At 45.1% G+C, this 17,729-nt stretch overlaps 1 protein-coding gene across 12 annotated transcripts in view; it reads left to right on the top strand.

Annotated features, from left to right (window-relative positions):
- The window catches only part of TFDP2 (transcription factor Dp-2), a 157,807-nt gene that overhangs the window by 124,529 nt on the left and 15,549 nt on the right, over positions 1-17,729 (top strand). For 11 of the 12 annotated variants that reach the window (XM_084751768.1, XM_084751771.1, XM_084751770.1 and 8 more), the window contains 3 exons: positions 374-540; positions 7,475-7,580; positions 7,735-8,948. In XM_084751768.1, the coding sequence (XP_084607894.1) occupies positions 374-540; positions 7,475-7,580; positions 7,735-7,918 (457 nt within the window). In that variant the 3' untranslated portion in view covers positions 7,919-8,948. Of the gene's footprint in view, positions 1-373; positions 541-7,474; positions 7,581-7,734; positions 8,949-17,729 lie in introns of those variants that run through there. The other variant, XM_084751772.1, reaches the window with a different exon arrangement.

The following is a 17,729-nucleotide window of genomic DNA, read 5'->3' as shown; positions in this document are numbered from 1 at the left end:
TGTTGGAGAATGACCAAGCACTCTGTTTTTGCAGCTCAGTGCTCTCTACGGTGGCTGAGCTCAGGCCCTTGTTCCATCACTTAATGTGCAGAAAAGGCTGGGGTAGAGCTCAGCCTGCTTTTGTCAAGCATTCACAACAAGTAAGTTAAACAAAGCATGGGATATAAACTCTCTCAGAGTTTGTCCATAGTACCCAAAGCCCCCATGCCTCCTTTAATTTTTAAAAACAAAATAAATGTATGTATTTAGGGGTGGTGTATGTGTGTGTGTGTTGTGTGTGTGCGTGCACACTTGAGATCTCGGGACTTGGGCTTAAGTTGTGAGGCTGGCGTTCAAGCCATCTCACGTGCCCCTTCTGTGCTTTCTTTTGCAGGTTTGAATACCTTTTTAATTTTGATAACACCTTTGAGATCCATGATGACATAGAGGTACTGAAGCGGATGGGAATGTCCTTTGGTCTGGAGTCAGGCAAATGCTCTCTGGAAGACCTGAAAATCGCAAAGTCGCTGGTTCCAAAAGCTTTAGAAGGCTACATCACAGGTATTCTGGCTACACTAACACATGTCTGACTGAATGCCAGACTCACTTGTTAAACGTTCTCACAGAATGCTGTGGTTTAGAGAACCTGTGCTAGCTTTGCCAGGTACTTTAGTTCTTTATATAATAAATTTCTGACCTTTCCCCCTAGGAATCAGTAACTTTTAGAGGATTACAAACTTACAGAAAAATATTGACTGACTCGACACAAAGTTTAGATGTACAGCGACGTATAATTCTGAGAGTTTACTTATGTAGACTCTTATAAAGCTTTTAGTCAAAAGCTTGGGCTTTTTGTTTGTTTGTTTGTTTGTTTGTTTGTTTGTAATTCTCCTAGGAAAACTTAGTTTGTCCAAAAACAAAAAACCTCATTTCACTCTAATGGAATGCTTTACTGTATTTATTAAGTAGAACTGAATTCAGAGAGCAGACATTTCTTAATTGTCTATTGCTGGGATAAAACACCATGACTTTAAAACAACAACAACAACAACAACGCCATGACTTATAGAAGGAAGGGCTTATTTTGGGCTTAGAGTTACAGAGAGAGAGGAGCCCATGAAGGCAGCAGAGCCATGTTACTGGGGGCCATTGCATGTCCACCGTCCTATCTGTGTCGTTCCCGTACCTTTAGATGTAACTACTCCCTTGAGTTTCTTCTTGCAGACAAGATTTTGCTGTTTTAGTCCATCTTAGCCTCTAAACTTGACTTTCTTACCTCAGCCTCCCAAGGGTTATAGGTATATCTCACACTCTAGGATTAAATTTATTTATTATCATTTGCTTTTTTATAGAGGCAAAACCAAATATGACAAGCTGTCTCATGACATTTATAAATATAAGTTTGTCCTTCTGGTTACCTCACTCTTAGCACAGGCTATCTTGGGACTCACTTTGTAGCCCAGGCTGAACTAGAACTTACAGTACCCTGTCTCAGTTTCCCTAGTGCTACCTGCCTGGAGTGGTTTTTCTGGAGTGATTTGATTTTCTTTAGCCTAACATTATGTCTCTCAGATTCCTTTGTCTGATTTAATGTAGCTATAATACATATCTTTTTACTTCTATATTAAATTTTGTTGTATGAATAGATCACAGTTTATCTTAGTGGTAATAAACTTTTAGGGTGCTTGCTTATTTTTTTTTCCAATTGTTATTAAAATGCAGTGCTGCTTTGAAGATTCTATGGATGTGTCCTAGTACAATGTACAAACATACAGTTTGAAATTGCTGGGTCTGCATTGAGTGGGACTTTAGCTTTCTTAGACGATGACAAGTTTTTTCAGTTTGATTTTACTTTTCCCTGAAAAATAGAAGTAGTCTGCTTTCCTAGTCAGCTTTTGAATTAAGATTTAATTCTCATAAAATGAAACATCTATTTTTTAAAAATCTTATGTGGATGAGCATTTTATCTACATGTATGTCTGTGCACCACCTGCCCAAGGAGGTGAGAACAGAATGTCAGAATCCCTTGAGACTGGAGTTACAGACAGTTGTGAACCACCATGTGGGTTCTGGGAATTGAACCCAGGTCTTCTGGAAGAATAACCAATGCTTATAAGCTGTGAGCTATCTCTCCAGCCCTGTAAATACCCATTTGTAAAAGTATGTAATTCAGTGGTACTTCACTATAGTCACAAAAGTATGTAACCACCACCACTGTTTAATTACTGGACACTTTTTTCTAACATCTATCTGTCTCTCTGTCCATCCATCCATCCATCTATCAGCAAAATCTGGCTGGCCTAGAACTGACAATAGAGACCAGGCTGATCTCAAAGTTACAGATGGCCTTGCCTCTGCTTCCCAGAGAGTAAAGGTGTGTGTGCACCTCTGTGTCCAGCTGAGAGTAAAGGTGTGTGTGCACCTCTGTGTCCAGCTGAGAGTAAAGGTGTGTGTGCACCTCTGTGTCCAGCTGAGAGTAAAGGTGTATGTGCACCTCTGTGTCCAGCTGAGAGTAAAGGTGTGCACCTCTGTGTCCAGCTGAGAGTAAAGGTGTGTGCACCTCTGTGTCCAGCTCTTGGGCGTTATTATAACCATGAAAAAAATTTATGCTATCAGCATTCCCTGCATCCAGTTCCTCACCCACCCGCCTGATCTTGGTGTTGTTGGATTTGCCAGTAATAGACATTGCATACAGATGGAATTGAACACTGTGTGGCCTTTTTGATGGCCACATGTGGCCACTTTGCATAGTATACTTCCTGTACTCAGTAGTCATCCACACTAGCCCATGCCTTTGTATGAAGTAGGTACCCGGTTACACAAAACCAGAGTGTTTCAGATTTGGGTGTTTTATTTGTTTTTGTTGTTTTTACCTTGAAGTCTTTGAATTTACCTAGTAAAGTTATTTGAGAGATTGAACCCAAACCTAAACATGAGATTTCCTTATGTGTCATACACAATTGTACCCAATTGCTTTATAGGATATTTTAATATGGAATTTTATACTTTTTGGCATTTTGTCAGTGCTTAGAAATGTCAGATTTGGGAACATTTCAAATTTGAAATATTTAGATTAGGGAGGCCCAATTTGTACAAATTCCTTTTTTTGTTTGTTTGTTTGTTGGTTGGTTGGTTTGGTTTGGTTTTTCGAGACAGAGTTTCTTTGTGTAGCCTTGTCTGTCCTGGTCTTGCTTTGTAGACCAGCAATCCTCCTGCCTTTGCCTCCCAAGTGCTGGGATTAAAGGCGTGTGCCAACACGCCCAGCAACATGAATTCCTTTTTATTGGCAAATATTTCATTTTATGGTTGTATATTTTCATTCTTTATTAGTTGGTACATATATGGGTTGTCTAGACTTTTGGGTTATTTTGAATGATGCTGCTTTTTAGCATTCTTTTGTAAGTATTTTATTTTTATAGGCTTTTTTTTTTTTTCAGTTTTATTGGCGTAGAACTATCGGGCCTTTACGAAATGCCAAATGCTTTGGAGTTTTTTGTTGGTTTCTTCTGTATAGCCCTGACTGTCCTGGACTCCCTTTGTAGACCAGGCTGGCCTCAAACTCATAGAGATCCTCCTGCCTCTGCCTCCTGAGTGCTGGGATCAAAGGTGTGCACCACCACACCCGGCTGCTATGTGGTTTTTAAAGTGACTATACCATTTTACAATCCTATGAGGCTTTTTTGGGGCGTTGGGGGGTGGCTGTTGGTTTTTGTTTTTGTTTTTTTGAGACAGGGTTTCTCTGTATGGCCTTGGATGTCCTGGATTCACTTTGTAGATCAGGATGGCCTCGAACTCCCAGCAATCTGCCTGCCTCTGCCTCCTGAGTGCTGGGGTTAAAGGTGTGCACCACCAACACCCGGATTGCTTTTTTTTTTTTTTAACACTCTTCTCAATACCCTGCCCATCTCAACTTTTGGTACTAGTGATTGAATACATGGCTTTGTGCATGATAAATATACACTCTGCCACCAAGTTACTTCTAGCCCTGCCCATCTTTATAATTTCACACTCTGGATGTGAAGTGGTAATTCACAGTGATTTTTATTTAATTTCCCTAATGACTTAGGGTTTTCTATCTTTTCATGTATTTATTGGCTACTTGTATATTTTTCTTTTTAAGCATAAGACATAATTTCCTTTTTTAATAAATTGAAAAAGTATACTAAGTATAGTTAATAAAAGAAATTTATGGGCACTATAATTCATGTGCTTTTCACTAATTTGAAAATACTGTGGTTTTTCTAATTCCAACAATATTATCTATTCTGCAAAGGTAACTTGAACATTTAAAAGTATTTTTGGCTTTGGTTTCATCTAGAATGTTAATCATTTGTTTCGGTTGCTGTTGCTCCTCTCTCCCAGAGGCGCTCTCGCCGTTGTCTAGGCTGGAGCTGACCTCCTGGGCTCAGGTGACCCTGCTGTCGGGGCCTGCAGACTAGCTGAGGCCACAGGCGCACACCACTGCACATCTCCTTAACAGAGTTTTAATATTAGTTGTGAGGTATATACAATCAAATATCAGCAAAAAGGTAGTTCGCTTTAGCTGTTCGCTCGCAAGTTTGTTGATTGAGATTTTTCTGTTGTGCTTCATGTATTAAGTTGGTACCATCCGCCTTCTGCGAGTGTGACCGCTGTCCCCTCTTGCACCTTGGCTGATCTGTCCCATTTATGCACTGGTCCCTGGTCCCTTCGCTGCATGTTCCTGGCACAGATCTTGCTGTTTCATTAGTGGCCTCGTCGGACTGGAAGTCCAGCAGTGTCTGAATGAAAGGGCTTACTCAGGAAATCAGAGAGCGTGTTTTCACTTATTCCCAGTGGAAAGGCTCAGGGTGATTAGCAGCTCGGGGGTTTGATCTCTTCATGACCTCATCTGCCGACTGGGCTACAGATTTTCTTGTCAGTTCAAAGGGACATGTGGCTTTAGTGTGGAACTGAGGGAAGGAGCGGCTCTTGGACAGGAGTGTGAGAAAGTGTGCAGAGTCCGTAATAATGCGAAGGAAACGTGGGCTTTCCAAATCCATTGTAGAGAGGAATATAACCTGCAGTGTTCACAGCTGAATAGCTGTGACCCAGCAGAAAGCTGTGTACTAATTCATATTCAGCACAGGATTCCAGCTTTAATTTCATCTTCTTGTTCAGACTTGTTCTTATTAAATGTATTCACAATCTGCTATTCTTCTTAAAATTGAACTCTTTTTTTTTTCCACAGCTGCCTTAGCGTGTGAAAGAAAAAGGCTCACAAGGCCAGTCTAAAATTAATGTAGTCATTTCGTTTCCTCAGCCCTACATGGGAATAGTCTCTCAAGTGGCAGAATTCTAATCTTTATACACATAGCTCCATATTTTTTGCACAGTAATTACAAAAATAGTACAATACAGGGGCTGCACAAGCCTGACTACTTGAGTTTTATCCCCAAAACCCACATAAATTCCATATGTGGTAGTGTGTGTCTTTCATCTCAGAATTCCTGCAGGGAGATGAGGAGAGAGACAGAACTAGCCAGAAGCTGGCAGAGCTACTACCCTGGGAGCATGCAGTGCAGCAACAGAAACAAGACCCTGCCTCAACAAGCTGGAAGGCAAGAGCCAACTCCCGAAAGTACTGACCCTCACAAGCACACCACGGCAGGCACGTACCACACTCACACACATACATGCACACACAAAAGCTCCGGCTGACAAGATGGTTTGGTGGGTAAAATGTTTGCTGCCAAGCCTGGTGGCCTGAGTGCAAAGGAGAAAGCCAACTGCTTAAAGTTGTCCTCTGATTTCCACACTCACGCCATGACATGTGCACAGCAACATACATACACAGATCTGAAAATAATAAAATAAGTAAATTTAAAAACATAGTAAAAGCTTATTTGACCAAAGTATATTTTCTGAGTATGTATTGGGCTTTTTGCCTTCTTATTTTTTAAGATTTTATTTTATGTCTGACTGCTCTATCTGCATGTGCGCCTGCAGGCCAGAAGAGGGCATCAGATTCTAGTGTAGATGGTTGTGAGCCACCATGGGGTTGCTGGGAATTGAACTCAGGACCTGGAAGAACAGACAGTGCTCTAATCCACCTAGCCATCTCTCCAGCCCGGGCCTTTTTTTTTTTTTTTTAAAGAGATAGGGTTTCTTTGTGTAGCCCTGGCTATCCTGGAACTAGCTCTGTAGACTTGGCTGGCCTCAAACTCAGAGATCTTCTTGCCTCTGCCTCCCCAAGTGCTGGGATTACAGGTGTGCTCCACCACTGCACCCAGCAAAAGCGTGGTCTTTTAAAATAAGGACTGTTAGATGACACTGGGGTGTGGGGTGTGGGGAGCATAGGTCATTGATGAACAGTGGTATTGAGTGGTATTAAAAAGACAGTACCCCAGGGTAAGAAGCTGGTTCAGTTGGTAATATGTGATGATGTGCACTAATATTCAGTGCTAGGGAGGCAGGTGAGAGGATCCAGGGGCTTGCTGGCCTACTGACCTAGCCTAAGTCTCAGTGAGAGATCCTGTCTAAGACACATCTGCACACATCATGCATGCACACCAAGTGAGAGGCTGGGGAAGAGGTAACGAGTCTGTCCATCTGCCTGATTCATAAACTATGTCTTCGTCTTTGCTAAAGTATTTCTGATTTTTTCTTCTTTTTCTGGGGGAAGAGGGATTTCAAGACAGGGTTTCTCTGTGTAGCCTTGCCTGTCCTGGGCTTGCTTTGTAGACCAAGCTGGTCTCTGCCTCACAGAGTGCTGGGATTAAAGGCATGTGCTACCATGCCTGGCTATATTTCTGGTTTTTCATGTGTCATCCCAACCCTGGCTTTGGCTGTTAACATCACAGTTTTGGTGTTTCGTGGTGCAGACAACAGATGTCCAAGATGTCTACATTCTGACCACTGTTCCCTGCTCCGTCGGGTCTTACAGAAAGGCGGCTTAGTTCATATGAGGCACATCGCGGCTCTGGCTCCGGGGAACTCCAACACTTCTTTGCATTGGCATCTGCTTTCAGACACCCCCTACCGCACTCAGTCCTTCACACGTACACACGCTTTAAGGAAATGTCTTGAAAGAAAAGCATTGGAGAAAAAGGGACCAGTGATGGTTTTAGTTTGAATTCTTTATTCCTGAGGTCGGTCTTCCTATTTTTTTCATTCTTGTTCAAGAATTTATTTGTGACTCCTCCCCTCAAATAAAAGATGAAGAACACCAAAGTTTTCACAGGGCAGGAGAGGTGTCTACCATTTATCACTAAGACATATAGCCTGGGCTAGAGAGATGCCTCTTCCAAAGGTCCTGAGTTTAATTCCCAGCAACCACATCTATAATGCGATCTGGTGCCGCCTTCTGGCCTGCAGGTATATACCTGCAGATAGAACACTATATACATGATAAATAAATCTTTTTTAAAAAATAAAAAAGGATACATAACCCATGCTTACTTCAAACCACAGCAGAATAGCCACAGAGTTCAGAGCCTACATTTTCTCTATTTTTAAAATATATTTTGTCTTGCAGATATCTCTACAGGACCTTCTTGGTTAAATCAGGGGCTACTTTTGAACTCCAGCCAATCGGTTTCAAATTTGGACCTAACCACTGGTGCCACTGCACCCCAGTCAAGGTATGTATTTTTTTCAAGGTGAGAAAAGCAAACCACAGAAAGCTGACTCTGCTGTTGCTGCTGCAGTGGGTGGGTCATATTTATTCCTGTCTTGTGCAAAAAGAAGTGTCTACACTGCGTTACTGAACCTGTGTGTTTTTAACTTACTTGCTAGTGTAAACCAAGGGTTGTGCTTGGATGCTGAAGTGGCCTTAGCAACTGGGCAGTTCCTTGCCCCAAACAGTCACCAGTCCAGCAGTGCGGCCTCTCACTGTTCAGAGTCCCGCGGCGAGACCCCCTGTTCCTTCAACGAGGAAGATGAGGAAGAGGAGGAGGAGGATTCCTCTTCCCCAGAATAAAGACAGGAGAAAACTCGTGTTTTAATACCTGATGCTCATGTGTGTCTTTAGTGTGAGCTCTTGTGTTTTGAAATGATTGCTTCAGTCTTTGCCTTTGTTTGCATTTGTGTTTAGTGAAAACTAGAGAAACACAAGCAGCAAATTTTATGAAGGCCAAGATGATTGAAATGGGAGTTAACATAGCGTGAAGGAAACTGAGCAGCAGAGCAGTAGGGCACGTCGCGAACAAAGCATGCTTTCTGAAGAAACGGAGGGGCAGCAACCCATGAAAAACAGATGTGAAGGAAGTTCAGGGAGGTAGGATTTAAAGACCCCTCAGTGTGTGAGCATTTAGACTTGAGATTGCTGCAAGGAACAGTATGCAGTGTTGATTGTTTCCTCCCTCGCTGGGCTATCTTTTATAGGCACAAATGAACTTGAAAGTCCCAGTGGGTGTACAGTGAGGGATCTAGATTGCAGTCCTTGCAGCCTGAGCAGCACAGGTGAACTGCTGAGCTAGTTAAAGTCTAGCTGAGGTGCTTTGTGCATCTGCTGCCTTAGCTTCTAGAAGGGAGCAAGTGCTAACTTTTAAGTACCTAGGTGACATTTAGAATAATTGACAGTAAACTGAAGTGACCACTTGTCAATGTGTAGGTGCAGAGGAGTGACTAGGGCTACTTCTGGAAGCCACCTAGAATAGCATTTTCATGTGCATTAAAACCTTCGCCAGCACTGCCTTTTTGCCAGCATTCTAGATTCGGAGTTTTACTGAGAAGAAAACTGTGCTTATAGTTTTAATCAGAGCTATGCAGCCTTTTAATTTAGAGTGAAACAAAGCAGCAAATTCCTTTGACCAAATTGCTTGTCTATAGCTGTCTGCAGTACTGTATGATTTTACCCATGTGCACTTTGTGAAAATGAACCAAATGTCATTACTTTATTTCAAGAATATGGACATCATTGTTCTCTTGTACATGTTACCTTGTTCATATTTTAATTATCAAAATGACCTTATCAGATTTATTTCTGGGTAAATTGCATTTCAAACTAACTCAATATTCAGTGTTTTTGTTAAAACCTTGAATACTCCAGTTGGCTTCATCCATGCTAGCATGGCATATCACATGTGATTTCAAAGCCAAAGATGCCATGAGGATTCTGCAGTGTGTCTGTGACTTGTGCTCCTGAGACATCCACTGCCAAGCCAAGCTCAACGTACTAACACATTAAGGCCTTGAAAGGGAGCAAAGAATGGTAGGCAAGTCGATTCTGAAGCCAGCTGAAGTCACAGGTGTTTGTCCTTAGCCTGTGCATCTGGTGTCTGTGAGCTCTTCAACAAGTTCAGTCCAAGCTGATGCTCTTTTCAGTCCTGTGAGGGAAGTACAGGTTCTGTCCCATGATGCCTTTCTGAAGCTGGAGGTAAAAGCTTTGGCTGGATTAAACATGTTATTGAGGCCATGAACAGTGATAACTATGAATGTGTGGATTTGGCTTAGTTTGATAGGGAACCCGTTCTATCTGAAGGAAACTGTAGTTCAATCCCAGAGTGTTCAAGGGGTACAAAGGTCCTGGCAGGTTTCACAAAGTTTTGTGTTGGCATGAGTTCTGGAATACATCGTGGACTGTCAGAGCAACACTATCCAGAATGCAGCAGCAGAGGCTATAGGTTAGCACTACTGGTTCTGTCTTTTTTCCTTAAGGGAGACTAGTAAGAACTGGAGAGGTCAAGGGCCACAGATGTTTTCTAGTCTTCAAAACACGGATCGACTAAGATGTTTCAGAACTTAAGGCAAATGCATGCGCTCCATCCCTTCCTTTTACCAGACTGCAAACTCCTTGCAAAAGTGTTCTTAAGGAACTGTTTCCCTTTCCCTGCGTCCTGCTGCTGTGCGCTTCACACTGACAGAACTTGGCCTTTAAGCAGGCAGTCATGTTGAGCACATTGTTTCCTCTAACCCCAGCATTTGGGACATGGAGGCAGGAAAAGTTAGGTCTTGAAAGTCAGCCTCGGCTACATGGTTCAAGGCTAGCCCTGGGCTACATGAGGCCCTGTCTGGGGTAGAGGGAGCCAAAGACTCAGTCTTTGTGTGCCCCACCTCTGGACATCCTTGCTATCACTGTGCCATGCTGTCAAGCATAGCCCTGTTCTATGATGTACCGCTAAGGACATCTCAAAACTAGACTGAACCAGGAGTGATAACACAATACTTACAGGCAAAAGGGTCACTGTGGTGGCTTGAAGCCAGCCAGGGCCACATAAGGAGCTCATACCCCCATCCCCAAAAAGGGGGAGGAGGTGGGGAAGGGCCTAAAATGAGATGTTGAAAAAGATGAACTCAGGTCTTCTTTATCTCCACTAAACATATTGCTCTTAGTCCAACAACATGAATCATAATTTAACGCAGGAACCAAAATGGAAGGGAGAGAGTTAACCTGTGGCCCTACCATCTGGGTCTCTCCGTGGGAGAGGTACCTAGGTTCCTTGTACACAGCATTATCTACCCCAGAGGTACTGGCCACGCTGCTTAATGAGGAGATCAAGAGGCTTTCCCCTCTTGACGGTCAGTCTGTTATTTCTCAAGTGTGTAGCACTGTTGTCAGTCAGTTGTCACTCTCTGATCACCTGTGCAGTAGGTCCTCAGCGCTTAGCAGGCTTCCCTTCATCCGTGGCCACTGGAAGTCTGTCTGGTGTTTGCATTTATTGTGCCTTACACGGGAAGGAAGGGACTCAGCCAAATCTCTCCTCCCTCTAAAAAGAACCCCAGAAAACGGGCTGGTGGCCATGACATTTGCATCTTACTTATTTGATTCTTTTAAAGAAGCAATGGGGAGAAAATCTGTCACTTGTTTTTGCTTGTTTGTTTTAGCAGAATGGAGGAAGATAATGCCTCCTCTTAGCAACAATTGTACTTGAAGCAGTAGCAGTACAGTCCCAGTTTCAATGCCCAGGTCTGCGCTCACAAAGGAAGTGCCCTGTCAGATGATCCAGATGAAGAAGTGGCCCCGGTATCCACACACAGATTCCTAACTCTAAACCAATATGTCCGAGACAGTCTGAGCACAGACAGACAGACAGACAGAATAAGCGGATGACAGGAATGGCCTCAGCTGTTTATGCTGTAACCACGCCCAGAGTGAGAAATCTGCTGTTTTATAAGCTCACTTCCCAAACAAAATGGGTTGTCCTTATTCATTAAATCTGTGACAGAAGGCCTTGCAGTTTTGTTCCTTTAGCGGTAAGCATGAGGCAGGCTTTGTTTTGGGGGGAGGGTGTTAAAGTACCTGAAAGCCTGGCGAGAACAGCAGCAAGCCCACGACGTTCTCAGTCAGCCTCCTTACCTTGAGCTCACCCTGCGCTGCAGACCAGCAATCTGAGATAGAGAATTCATGTGTTAAGTCGCCAGTACAGAAAGATCTAGTTTGCAAATTGAACACAGGGAAGATGATCCTCCTGCTGCATGCGCACTGTCTGGTGAAATGCAGACTAGATTCCTAAGAATCAGCTTCCCGGGGGGGGGCTCCCTATTTTTATACACCTCAGGCAATGCCTCCATACACTAGTGCTCGTTGATACATAGTTTTTAAAGACCACCACACATGCCAGGAGCCTGCAGCTCACCTCCTAAATGATCCTCAGAAACGTGCCTTCCAGCTCACTAATTCAACTCACCTATGTTCTGTTCACCTGAACTTGAGCCAAACACTGTCACTCAAAGGGGAGAGCCTAATGTGAAGATTCTTCAATTTTGTTTTAATTGCTAAAAGTCTTTATAAATTATAACAAGCCTCAGGAAGTAGCCTCTTACATATTAGCAAAATACCTGAATAGTTACTTAGCACAGAAAACTTTGCCATTTCATCTGTGTCTTGGGAGCCCCGACAGGTACAACCACTGACCTGGTAGGTGGCCATCTCTCATGGCGTCAAGAGGAAAGCTACTCATTCATACCGTCTGTTCTGTACAGTTCTTTCAGGAAAGACAAGAGCTTGGATTATTATGTAGAAAAACCCTGTAGAACCAGTGCTTTGGCCCTTTTCATCCTAGCAGAGTGGACCTTGGTCCTCCCTGCTTAAAGAGCTACTTCACAAGCCACTGTAGCTTCTTTCTCCCAGAGTCTCAGAAAGGGAGAGAATATTGCTTGGGACTTTCTCAGAGGTGGGACATATGCAGAGCTCCTGGCCCAGCAACCCTTAGCCTCTGTAGAGTGTGCTCAGCAGCCCCGCTTGCCACTTCCCTCAGGCCACCACTGCCTATTGCAAAGCATGCCTTCTCCAGGCCCAATCCAGACAGCTCCAGGCTTGCCACCAAGTGCCAAAAATCTGAGATGTCCAAGGGAATCTCTTCTCCCAAGCCCTACCAAGTAGTGTCAGCTTGGGGCCTCTCAGGACTCCGGGTGGATATGGTCACAGTCACAAGAAATTCTCTTCAGGCAAGGGCCTGTTCACTCTGGATGTTAGTGGGGGTGTGAGAGGTGGGGTTGCCACTGGCCACAGTGGCTTGTAACCAACCAAACAATTTTGACTTCAGAAGCAGTCCCTTTGCCATGCTTGACTTCAGACTCAGTTACTCCACCTCACATCATCTGAATACAAAAGCTGGGCTAGTTTTGTATGTTCAGAATCTTCTGGATTTTTCACCCCTTCATTCTGAAGTGTCTTCCATGATCCAGCTGCTTCTCTATGAAAGTGGCTTCTTTACAGGTTGCTATTCTGTTTTTCCCAGTAGTACTAGGACAGCATCCTGAGCAATGGGACCAGCCCTGCACCTGCTCTGGCTGCTCAGGAGGCCTGAGTTCTGGGGACCCCCATCAGTGCTGTGAAGGGCCAAGGTGCCCCGTTTACCCTACCACACTTGACCTTGGACAGAAGGGAGAAGGCTATTGGCCTAAGTCACCAGGTGGCTCGCTTTCCATTTGGAGACTCTTTGCTTTGCTTGTGTGCTGCTAGCTGCTGTCTCCAGAAGTGTTACTTCGCTCTTTCTGCATGAAGCAGACGCTGGTCTCACACACTAAGCCTCCCAAGTGAGGTAAGGGAAAATGCAAGCCCACATCTCACCTGCATCTTAGAGTTTCCTTCCTAGACTCAAGTACATAGGCTAATATATTATTTTTGTAGTATCTCAGACTTTGCATAAATACTATTATTTTTGTATGGGATTTTTTATAGAAGAGCTATTTCTGTATACTTTTTTTTTTTTTTTTGAAATGCCTTCCAGTAGGTAACCGACAAGTCTTAAGCAGTGTTCCACTAAGGGTGGCTCAGGGACCACCTACCCAGAATAGACAGGGAATTTAACTTTATCACTCCCTGCACTCCAGACAGAAGCTCAGGGTGTGCCTAGGAAGCAGTAGTTTTAATAAGCTCTGAGAGATTTTTTCATCAACCCAAACACCTTTGTCCATGCTGTAAAAGAAGAAAACATCTGAAATGAGTATGTTAAACTTGAGACAAATTGTATCATACTATTCTGTGATTTAAGATACAGAAAAAAATAAATAATTTAAAATAATGTTGGTGTCATCATTAATGGCTGCTGGCAATGGATGTTGTAGGGCACTCTCAGCTTCCCACTGTTTAAGGCTGAGGCCGTCATTCAGCCAGTGAGGAAGTACACACACCCTCATGCCCTAGTTCTGAGTCTCCGAAGGGCTACCCCCAACATCAACGTAATCTATGGGACTGGCAGAGGCCTCTGGTAACAGTGTCAGCAGGCCACCCGGCTTCCCAGGGCCTCCCCAGGGTGTATGGCCCACAGAGGATGGCAGGCACCTGTGCCACCTGGGAAGAGTTCTAAGTTCAATTCATGAATTCAAAGGCTGCGTTGAAGGCAGCATAAAGAACTACCTTTAAGATCCTAGGAACGATGCCCTCGGCTTCCCTCATACTACCCGCATTAGAAAAACAACAGTAAACACTGTTGTCCTTGAGCCTCAAGTGTAATATTTGGCCTCAGGACCACCTCAGCATTTCTTCCAATGCAGCTCTCACCTTTCCAGGGAGCAGATGGTCAGGTGACATGTGTCTCAGCAAGCTGCACACAGGACAGGAGGTGGGGCACTTAAAGGATCACAGCATGCCAGCAGGTTTTTAAAAGAACTCAGTGGGGCTGGAGAGCACAGGCTGAGAGCCAGGACAATCATGTGTCAAGTTGACAAAAACAAACATTTCTTTTTGCTTGTGGAGCAGTGAAGGGCCATTCCACACAAAGGGGACCAACCACGGGGACGAGAATGACAGATTTTTACCTCGACACATGCAAACTGTTTTTTAAAAAACCAAGCCGAGCATCGTGATGCATTCCTGTACTCCTAGGATTCAAGAGTTTATGGTAGGAAAAAAGATCTTGAGTTCAAAACTGGGTTATATGATGCTTCTCTCAAAAAGGGAGAGAGGAAGAGGACAACCCAAGTCTTGTTGAAAGGATAAAGGCATATGAAGATGCATGTCATGAGATCATATTGCTCAGAGGGTGGTCAGTACACCCATCCTCTTTCCCAGCCCAAACAGGCGGGCAAAAGGTCAGCACAACAGACAAGGCAAAAAGCTGAAAAGCTCAGGGCTTTGGTGCCATCTGCTGAGTTCCAAATGGAGACAGAGTATGCAGTTGCAGTGGGCAGCACAAGCTCCAGGCTTCTGAGCAGTTTCTCGGGGCATTTCTGTATATCCTCCCTTGAGGGTCACTACCACGAGGGCGGCTGTGACCTCTCTGCTGGGCTGGTGCCAAGGAACTTGTCTCTGTGCTGATTGTGCAGGCAAAAGGCAAGCCTGGCCAGAGAAATAAGCATGCCTAGACAGAGGGTTTCCCCTTATTTCCTCCTTACCCCAAATCCTTCCCGAAAGGTTTCTCAGAGGCTGGAGGGCAAAAGCATAAGCAAATCAGGGCTGGGCTTTGGCCAAGGAGGCAGGTGCTTGCTGGGACAGGCTGGGACAACTCAGTCATTGAGGCAAAGGAGACAAGGGGCAGATGGGGAAAGCCTTAGCGGACAGACAGACACCGGGGTAAGCAGCGTGGCGCAGTAGACTTTGGGGACACGCAGCTTACCAGTTGGAAGCCAGCTCTGCTGGGCTTCAGGTCCTGAGGGAGGGCTGGCACTTCTGTCAAGATGAAGACTCCAGCATCCTTGGCAGCCCTTGCTGGGAGCAATCTGCTGTTTATCAGGCCCCATTCACAAGACTCAACAAATACCTACAGCTGCTATGAATTCCTGGTTGTTAAAGCATTGTTGTCTAAGCCCATGGATTAGCAAAACCGGTCATTAATTAGTTACCACTTGACATCGCTTTAAAACTGTTTATAGTATTCCAATTCCCATCCATATTTTTTTTTCCTTTCTTGTTTTTTCAAGACACGGTTTCTCTGTGTATCCTTGGCTATCCTGGACTCAACTTTTGTAGACCAGGCTGCCCTCGAACTCACAGAGATCTGCCGGCCTCTGCCTCCCGGGTGCTGGGATTAAAGGCAGGTGGCACCTCGCCCAGCATGGTCATATTTTTCAACTGGACATGGTACACATACACCTGCAGTTCCAGCAGTGGGGAAGCTGAGGGAGGATGGAACGAGAGAACTTCAAGTTTAAGGCCATTCTCAGTTACAGAGCAGTTCTGAGCCATGCTGGGCGAAATAAGGAACACTGCTCAAATCATTTTTTTTCCTATAGTTTGTCACGTTGTGTAACAGTGTTAGATATTTGTTTCTTGGTAATCTGCATCTGTGTTTGTGTGTAGGTTACTGTGTGTGGATAGAGCTAGGTTCTCACATGTGCTAGCCAAGTGCCCTATGAGTAAGCTACAACCTTGTCTGTATGTGGTATGTGTGCACTTGAGCACCAATATATGTATGGAGGCCAGAGGGCAGTAACAGAGTCAGTTTTCTCTTTCTGCCTTCACACAGAACTCAATAGGCCTGAACTCAGTCCTCTGGGCTGGAGTGGCCAAGTGCCTTTACCTGTGGTGGAGCCATCTCACTGGCCTTCAGCTTTAGTTTTTTGAGACCAGTTGCTCAGCCAGCACTTGGAACCTTCCTGTCTCATTTTCCCTTGCCCTACCACTGGGTTCAGAGACACATGCCACCAGTCTGGGCCTTGTTTGGTTAGGTTTGGTTTTTGGAAACAGGGATTCTCTTGTAGTCCTGGCTGTTCTGGAACTCACTCTGTAGACCAGGCTGGCCCTCAAACTCAAGAGATCCACCTGCCTTTACCTCCCAAGTGCTGGGATTAAAGGTGTGTTGCCACTACTCGGCAAGATTTAAATGTGTTCTGTTTGCATGTATGCATGCACACCCCATGTGTGCTTAGTGTGCACAGAAGTCAGAATGAGGGTGTGGGATCCCCTGGAACCATAGTTATGGATGGTTGTGAGCCACCATGCAGGTGCTGGGAATCAAACTCAGGCCCTCTGTGAGAATAACAAAAGCACTCTTAACCACTGAGCCACCTCCCTAGCCCTGCACTGAGCATTTGTGTGTGTGCCGGGCATCCTGACTCAGACTCTCATACACGTGCGGCAGGCACTTTACCCAGAGAGCTCCAAAACTTTAAGAAGAAATCACTCCTAGTGAAGGAAAAGTGGACTTGGGTTTTGCGCTCTCCTGGTGGAGTCCTGTCTTGTGTCACAGTTACCTTGCGGTGCTTGGGGGTTTCCTAAGAACTTGGCTCTCTGTGGCCGGAGCACATGGAAGAAGAGGGAAGGAGCAATGGCTGCGTGCCAACCACACTCACCCTCGGTCGTCTTCTGCCTCGGGGAATCTTTATTTCTTGGGCCTTAAATGTTCAAGGAGAAAAGCATAGAAAGTTGTAGGAGTGTGGCATTTGCCTTGTGCCAGAAGTGACGAGCTCGGAGTAGCAATAAAATGAGCTGATCCAAGGAGAGGAAGGGACACGCCCAGCACACCCCATGCTATCCTTCCTGCCTGGGTCCCTTTGCACATCGCACCTTCCCCCTCCCCTAGAATGGTTACGTTTGTAGCCACAGAGACCTGGAAAATATGAGGGCGCCTGCCCTTGTGTCTCAGATACTAAACAAGTGCTTCATCCCCCCCATGCTCACTCCAGTACCAGACAGCTCCAACCAGAAGCCACTGTGACCTTCCATGCCTGGGTGTGGGCAGCTGGGAAGAATACTGGCCAATGGGTTCAGTAAGAAAAATCTCACACCTTTCATCACAGCACTTGAGGGGTGAGGGGGCAGAGGGAGGCAGAGACCGCTCTGTGAGTTCGAGGCCAGCCTGGTCTGGAGTACGTTCCAGGACAGCCAGGGCTACACAGAGAAACCCTGTCTCAAACAAAACAACACGACAAACCAAACAAACCAAACAAAAAACTTACAAAAATCTAGATGCTTCAGCCCTAAGCAGGTAAAGGCGGTATCAACATGTGCTTTGTGAAGTTGTCTTCTCCAGCACCTTCGCAGACACTTGAGCAGGAGAGGGACAGACAGAGAGCGAGACTAAGGCAGGGTCTCACAGAGGTCCAGGCCCTTGCAAGGGGCGGCTCTGTACTCAGGTTCCAGATGTGCCCAGTCCTGCAGTGCTAGTTTCAGACGTCTCAAGACTTGAAGGTCTGGGTCTTAGATGACAGCCATTCATGGCTCCAGGTGTCCAATGAGGAGGCTTATAGCTGGTGTTGACACTGGTGGCCTGGTATTTAGCAGCTTGTGAATTCCTTAGCTCCAAGCAGCAGCTAGGAATAGTAGCTGAGAGTTAGCATTCCAGCTCCCAGGAACCTCTCCAGGCCTACAGTCTTCATCGCCTCTGGCTGCCCTGCTGTGCCCTCTTATTCTCCCGTTCTTCAGGCTACCTTTCCTCTTTCCTGCTTCTGCCCCCAAGCTACTCAGG

The sequence above is a fragment of the Acomys minous genome, assembly GCF_964271855.1.
Source record: "Acomys minous genome assembly, chromosome: 13".
NCBI classification, from domain to species: Eukaryota; Metazoa; Chordata; class Mammalia; order Rodentia; family Muridae; genus Acomys; species Acomys minous.
The sequence above is the reverse complement of the archived record's forward strand: the minus strand, read 5'-3'. Positions and strand labels throughout refer to the sequence as shown.